The sequence below is a fragment of the Pteropus alecto genome, unplaced genomic scaffold, assembly GCF_000325575.1.
Source record: "Pteropus alecto unplaced genomic scaffold, ASM32557v1 scaffold164, whole genome shotgun sequence".
Taxonomy (NCBI): Eukaryota; Metazoa; Chordata; class Mammalia; order Chiroptera; family Pteropodidae; genus Pteropus; species Pteropus alecto.
In genome coordinates, this window is record NW_006439568.1 from 12,379,122 (window position 1) to 12,387,362 (window position 8,241).

Genomic DNA, 8,241 nt, shown 5'->3' on the forward strand with positions numbered 1-8,241 from the left:
GACACAGGCAACAGTGTAGTGGTTACCAGAGGGAAAGGGGGTGGGGGAATATGGAACAGGGCAAAGGGGGTCAAATATATGGTGACAGAAGGAGATTTGACTTTCAATGGTGAACACACTGAATATAGCATACAGAAGATGTATTAAAGAATTGTATACTTGAAACCTATATAATTTTATTAACTAATGTCACCTCAATAAAATTAATAAAATAAAATTTAAAAATACAACTTAATTAAAATGGAGAAAATGCAAAAAAGATCACTTTTTACATCCTTTAGATTAGAAATAATGAACTCTAATATACACAAGTCGTGAGCATTTAAATTGGTAAATAATGTTGGAAAATTATAGGACGCATTATGAAGTTAAATGTTTGCTTTGTTATCATCCAGAAATTGCACTTTTAAATGTATAACCTAGAGATATATGTGTACATTTAAACTAGAAAATGTTTAATATTACTCATAACCGTGTTGCTCATTAGAGCAAAACAGGAGAAACAATCTAAATCTCCACAGATACGCAGTTATGAATTGAGAGTATTTATATTTAACTTAGTGTAGAACAGGGAAACAAATTATTTTAATTGCAGTTATGTAAAATGAATAATTAAATGTTTTCATATATTCTGTATTTATACTTTACCAATTGCTTTAATCAATGTTAATATAAAGTTATTTTTAAAAATAGGCAAATAATTTCTGTTATAAACCTTTGAAGAGCAGGGTATGAAATTGATAATTTTTAGAATTTCTTTTTATGATAGCAAAGTAACAAATAGTTATGATGATTATTAAAGAGATACCTTTTAAATTTCTTTTCTGATACTATTGGTCAGCTCAAATGTTAATTTTTTTTTATCTTGTGGTGAATGCTTTGTTGTAAATTAAGTTTTGCTTAAGGAATCATTGTATACAAGACAATATTTATGTATTTTCTTCCCGTACTGATTCTTAATTATATTATTCTTAATATTATGTTATGTTCCTAATTTAAGAATTGCACTTTAATTAGATATGGCTATTTGCATAGGATCATAAACAGTGTTTGAATTCATGAGCATGTTTTATTAAGAAATAATACTAAATTATTCACATGGTATAACGTGTCTTCCAAAGTATTTTGCTTTGTATTCTAAGCCAGACACTTTGGGGGCTTGTCTCTCTAGTGCAGCTCCCAGAGTTTGAGGTGCTGGATGTGGGACACCAACCTCTTGCTCCAGTGAGAGAAGTGCCTGTCTGCTGAGACACCTCCTTACTGTATGTTGCTATAGTACGGCGGGTTATTTTCAGGGACCTGTCTCTCTGCCTTTCCCGCCATCTTGATGTGGTCCTTTTATCCTTTGTTGTGGAGAACACCAGATTATCTAGATTTCAGATTATTTTCAAAGGGAAATGATCCATATGTAGCCGTAAATTTGATGTATCTGTGGGAGGAGATGCGTTCAGGATCTTCATATGCTGCCATCTTGGACTCCGCCCCCAAAACCTTTAAATCTGGTCATCTAGATTCAAATTTAACTCTAACATTTTTTTTTAAGCTCTACTATTTAATGGAAATAGCATACTGTGTTTTTCTGTGTTAGCTTTATAAAAGGTATATGCAAATGTATGGAAAACCACCCTCCACCTACATTTACTTTTTATAAAGCCTTCCCAAAGTAGATTTGCATTAATCATGCTACAAATACTTCAAATAAGAGTATTCTATAAACAGAAGTTATGCCATTTCATTGAAAAATTATTATAGAAGGTACAATGCAGCAAATAAAAATTGCATGGTAATTATAGTGATTGAACTTTAGGAATAGTCTGACATGATCTGCTGTCATGGCGTGGAATTCCATTTATCTGTATATTTATATCTATATCTATCTAATCTATATATATCTGTATCTCTCTCTATATATATGTCTGATGTGCATTTGAAATGTTTTTCTGCCATTGCTTTCTTTTTGTTTTCATTATATAATGCTATATATTTGATAATGTTTGTTTGTTTGTTTGTTTGTTTAGGCGAGGCACCTCGGTTGACCTCACAGATTGCAAGGACCTTGTCAGTTTACAATCTCTTATTTTTTTATTTTTTATGCCTATAGCTCCTGTTCTTTCTAGGTGGTCTCCCAGGCCCAACCCTGCTTAGCTTCTGAGATCAGACGGGATCGGGCTTGTTCAGGGTAGCATGGTTGTAGACAATAATGTTTGTTTTTGTTTATTGCTAGGTTATCCAGATAAATTTCGAAGAATTTGATCTGGAAATTGGCTATGATACTTTGACAATTGGTGATGGGGGTGAAGTTGGAGACCCCAGGACCGTGCTCCAAGTGTAAGTTCTCAACATTTTGTTCTTGACATTGCCTATCAAGTTTTTATGAAATTTTACACTTATTATTTTTTTATTGCTCTCCCACTACCACCAACAGAAGAAGCATACTACTTTAGTTATTTTCATTAGCCTACATATATTATATAATATTAGTCATTTTTCAGTAATTCTTAAGGTACTTGATGCAAACACAACCTCTTAGAATCTATTGCCAGACGGGAGCCCTTTGGAAGTGGAGGCCTGGAGTGAAATGGCAGAGTGGTCAATTGGACCTTATTTTGGAAAACACCCTTGACACCACAAAGTTTAAAAACAGACTGAAAAGAATATGTATAAAATTGATCCCAGAGACTCATACTGGTACTAAAGACTGGTTAGTCCTGCTCACTTATCGGTGGCAAAATCATCCCTAGCTATCAAGTTCTGAAGTTTGAGAGTTTATCAGCAGTTTTTGAAACTTGAAGTATTTAGCAAAGAAACATTAAATATTTAGCAATGAACCTCAGTTACCTCAGAATCGTGAAAGTTAAAATAGACCAGATGTGGTTCTCAATGTAAGCTAAAAGAACGAACAGATATTGAAAAACTTATTTATTGCCAGGTCTGCGGGCTATTCATTCCAATTATCAACCTCTGATAATGGCGTAAAGAAATGTTTCAGGGAGAGTATATTGCTTTCCCTGCTAAAAGCCTCAAAAACTTTAGGGTACACTTTCTCTCAGAATTCCTTTCATAACTTTTGATTTGCAATTCAGGCTTTATCAACTCAATATTTCTCAAAATGGGGTCTTTTTTGTCACAATTACCGGGTGCACTTTTGAAAATGTAGATTTCTGGACCCCGTATTTGCCTTATTGAATCAGTATGTCTGGGATTTGGACCCTAAAATCTGCATTTTAATAGACTCACCAGGCGATCTTTTTGCACACCAAAGTTTGAAAACTACTGATATAAATGTTTTAAAAATTATTTTCAGCATAAACAACAACTGGATATCATGCAGTTATCATGTAGATATGTCTTATTGTGTAAATTGACTAAATACAAGCTAATTATTTTTATTCCTTTCTCTTCACTTTTTTCATTTTCTTTGCTTTTTAATTTTATAAGAAGGTCTCCTATAATAAAGCCAAGGGTTTACCTTATGTGTACTTTATAGGCCACAACATTATTCCCTCTTATTGCTTATCTTTCTGGGGAAAAAAAAAAAACAACTAAAAAAATGAAACGAAAGAAAAACGTTATCCTTTTTACCTGTCTTCATGCACACTTGACCTCAGTTCGACCTCTTTTTCTCCCCTCAACATGATATCATTGATCTCTACAACTTTGCTGTCTGTCTCTGAGCTCACTACAACTCCATTTTGCACTTTGTAGGTAGGTGGATGAAAGGATCAGTATTTAACATGTTCTGCGTGTTTGACTGTGCTGTTCAAATTATTTGTAACACCTTCTTTCCCTGTCTCCACGCTTAAAGAGGCAGGCTCAGCATTTTTTATCAGAATGATGGGCCTGGTAGGTATTTTACTATATTAGACTAATACCTTTCAGAAATATTCTATAGTTCCTCCTCCTAGATTTTCTTGTGGTTTTATACATGATTGCTTAGATTTCATTCTACCATAATACTGCATTAAAAATTGGCAACTACAGAGTTAAACTGATCAGGAGACATATTTTTTTTTCTTGTTTTAGAAGTACAAGGTTTTAAAGAATTGAAAATTACATATAAAAAATCTGAAGTTGTGGTTGCTTTTGAAAAACTGGCAGCACTAGGCCTGTATTATCACATAGCACAAAATTGGCTAGAACTATCTTCTTGTCCTCTTTAGAGAGTGTTCTCCATGGCCACTAATTGTTTGTACTTGTATTGTTTTGTACTTAAGCTCCTAAGAGTCTTTGCATTGCTTGCCTGGGCCTGTAGCCATTAATGTATATGACACAATGTAGAATTTGGTTTTATTCTTAAATTTGCTGTTTATTATTTTTCAAATAAAAACTGTGTTGGTTCTTTTATCTGACTGACACTATAAAAGTGGAAGTTTTGTGAACATTAATTATATATAGAAAATTTGGTGAAAATCCTCACACATTTTGAGACCTATCTTTCTACACGTTAGAGCACATCATATATATTTCAGAAATGAAACTATAAAATCTGTGTGTAATGGAATGTATCTTTTACACTTCCCTTTCTTAATGATGAAAACCTATATACCAACAAACACCATGGGCTAATAAAAGAAAGGGATGTATCTGTAGCAACCAGGTGATATTTTTAGAGATTGTAGATCACAGCATAAAAAGCACTTAGAGAATTGACCAATCAAAAAGCCCTTCACCCCTAGTATTAGAATTATTAAGAACAACAACAACAAAAATCTCTTTTTACTGCTCTTTTCTTTGCCTTGCACCCCTCTTGCCCTCCTACACTCACCCCACCCCCCAACACACACACACTCATACATGCTCACGATAATTTTAAGTTCCTCGAGGGCAGGGACTATCTTTATTCACCTGGAATTATCCAAATACCTAACAGACACCCCTGTGTTACCACTGTTAGATGTTGTATAAATTATAATGGAAAAAGAAAAATTATATCAAGATTGTATACATGTCAGCAGAAAGGTCATCTCTGCAGACATTGGCAAGGATATGCCATGAGCTGCAGAGAGCTGTGCAGAACTACCTGGGTATCTTTGTCCATTTGGGCTACTGAAACAAAAATGCCATAGACTGAATGCCTTATAAACAACAAAAACTTATTTCTCACAGTTCTAGAGGCTGGACATCCAAGATAACAGTGCTGGCAGATTTGGTGTCCATAGAGAACCTATTTTTGGGTTCATAAATGGCCATCTTTTTACTGTGTCCTCATACAGCAGAAGCAGATCTCTCTGGGACCTCTTTTATAAGGTTACCAATCACCTCTAAAGTCTCCTCTTCCAAATATCCTAACATTGGGGATTAGGTTTCAACATAAGAATATTTGGGTGGTCACATTTAGTCTCTAGTACTGAGGACTTCAGCAACATTCACTGATGTCACATCCAGGTTAAACAAAGGCACAACAGCAATTATCTCATTGTCTGGACAAGATTTGATGTGTAGTTATTCACAAGTTATGACTTGCTGTTGCACAATAATAAATATATGCTCTTGGATCTTAAGACTTACCTTAGGCCACAATATGAAAATAATCTCTGACATTTTGATTACCAGCAACAAATTATTAAAAATAGGGGATTGTTTACTTTTATGGTTCTTCCATTATTCCTTCATTGTAATTACGGCTACATCTTTCTATTGTGAAAACATTGATGATTTTAGTAAAAGAAGAGGATAAAAGTTTACTACTATTTTGCTTTTGTTTGCTTTTTGTGTATTTATTTTTATATATTGAATTTCCTAAAATAAACTAAAAAAGAAAATTAAGTTGATGTTTTTCTCTTTTTAATCAGGAATATTTGTACAATGGTAGACATTTCAAAAGTAGAAGAAAAAATTGGAAGAAAATATAGAAAGGGTAGCTAAATAAACTAGATTTCCTCCCACAAATGATATATATTGTAAGCATAGTATTTTGTTAGAGTGCTAAATATATAAAATGAAGTATCTATAGTTGAACATAAAATGTATATACTAGAGTCTTGAACTTCAAATTATCTTTCCTAAAATTGTTTATGTAGAAAACTATTTGTATATGTAATAAGAACCATGGCAAACACACACATTATGCTTTTGAATTAGCCGATCAATTAAAACTTCTAAAGCTTAAGTTCACAAATGAAGTAAAAGTTACAGTTATTGACTATTCAGTTATCCAGTTCAACTAACATTTATGTAGATCCATCATTCCAAAATACTTTATAGATTTTTATTTTTAAATATTGTTCCTGTAATATGTTGACCACTTTCTTTTTTACCTTTTAATTTTTTCCACATTACTAAAGTATAATTGACAAATAAAGTTGTAAGATATTTAACATATAAATATTGTAATTTGATAAACATACACATTGTAAAAGGGTTGCCCCCATTGAGTTAATTAACACATCCATCACCTCATATTACATCCTCAGACTTTATTCATATCTTATAACTGAAAGTTCGTACTCTTTTACTAGCCCCGGCCTGTTTTCCCCACTTCCCAGCACTGGTACCTGACAACTACTTTTCTAGTCTCTGTTTCTATGAGTTCACTGTCTGGCTTATTTCACTTAGCATAATACCCTTCATGTTCCTTCTATCCATGTTGTTGCAAATGACGTGACAAAATTTTCCTTTTTTAAGGCTGAATAATACTCCTCTGTGTGTGTGTGTGTGTGTGTGTGTGTGTGTGTGTGTGTGTGTGTGTGTATCAATCACATTTTCTTGATCCATTCATCCGTTGAAGGATACTTAGGTTGTTTTTGTACCTTGGCTGTTGTAAATAATGCTTCAATTAAGATGAAAGTACAAATATCTCTTTGAGATAATGGCTCTGTTTCCTTTGAATACATACCCAGAAGTGGGATTTCTGGATCATATGGTAGTTCTATTTTAAATTTCTTGAGGAACCTCCATACTGTGTTATAGTGACTGTATCAGTTTACAGCCCACCAACAGTGTATAAGGGTTTCTTTTTTTTCACATCTTCACAAGCATTTGTTATTTCTTATCTTTTTGAAAATAGTCATCCTGTCAGATGTGAGGTGAAACTACTTTCTGATGTTATTTCAGGAGTTCTTTTAAATCTAATTTTTTGCAGCCATCATCATACTTTGTGAATTTTATATATCCAAAATGGTTGTATAAATCACCCTTGATAGCACTGTATTAGAAGAAAGAATATTAAATGAATTTTCATAAAAGGCAAAAGTCACATATTTGTATGCTACAAAAAATAATATGTTGGGATGTAGGACTATGGTTATTATCTCTAATGAATATACCCATATACCTAGCGTGTTTATAAAGAAAATCAAGCATTAAGTCTAATAGAAATTTAATAGATCCTGTCCTTTATTTCATACTATATTTGAGTGCTTGATGAAGATTTCTGAGTATACCTATTTAGGATTTTTACTCTTTTATTCTAGCTTCAAGGGTCTAACTAGAAAGATTAAAATGCATTCGCAACATTGAGTTTACTCTGCCTATTATTAAACATATTAAATATATTTTTTTAAGTTTATGGATTATACATTCAAAAAGTGTATTAAAAACATTTTAAAACTATATGAAGACTCATTTGAGAGTCCTTTGGGAATGATCTAAGACTCTCTCCCCTGTGGCCCATAAGCATCCTTAACTGTCAGGGAGTTGAATGCAAAACTGACAAAGCAGATAGATTCTGTAGTTTAAGTCCAAACAAAAGTCACTGAAAGGATGTCCAGAAGAATTATTCATTGAGGCTGCATGCAAAGAATGGGATTTTAAGTGAGATATTTAGTGCTAAGAAGATATAATTGAAAATAAAATCACCTACTAATCCAGTAAATCCTTTTCATAAAATGTAGAAAAGAATGAATCACTTTTACCATGGAATAAGGAACAAGACTGATCTGCATCATAAGCAATCTGATAGATTGCAAAAAGATAAAAATCTCACCCATTTATATAGACGGAAACAATTCATTACATACATGTTAATTATCTTTATCAAAAGAAACAAACAAACAAACTTCTCCTGTTTTATAACAGCAGAAAGTTATATTCTGGATCCAAGCACCTAGACTTTTACCTCTCACAGAAACAGGATGACAGAATATCATCTGTCTCCATGTCCATATTTCAAAGAGTTGCTGTAAGGTCTCCAAGAAAGACATTCTTGAGGTCCAGAAATGGTAAGGGTTTTTTTTTAGCTTTTAAAACATTTATATACGTCTGAAAGAAACAGAGAAAGCAAGTATTTTCTAAAGGATATGC

At 32.9% G+C, this 8,241-nt stretch overlaps 1 protein-coding gene across 1 annotated transcript in view; it reads left to right on the forward strand.

The window, feature by feature from the left end:
• Positions 1–8,241, forward strand: part of CSMD3 (CUB and Sushi multiple domains 3) — a 1,016,080-nt gene that overhangs the window by 499,977 nt on the left and 507,862 nt on the right. The window contains exon 12 of the mRNA XM_006916698.2: positions 2,225–2,328. Coding sequence (XP_006916760.1) covers positions 2,225–2,328 — 104 coding nt within the window. The remainder of the gene's footprint in view (positions 1–2,224; positions 2,329–8,241) is intronic.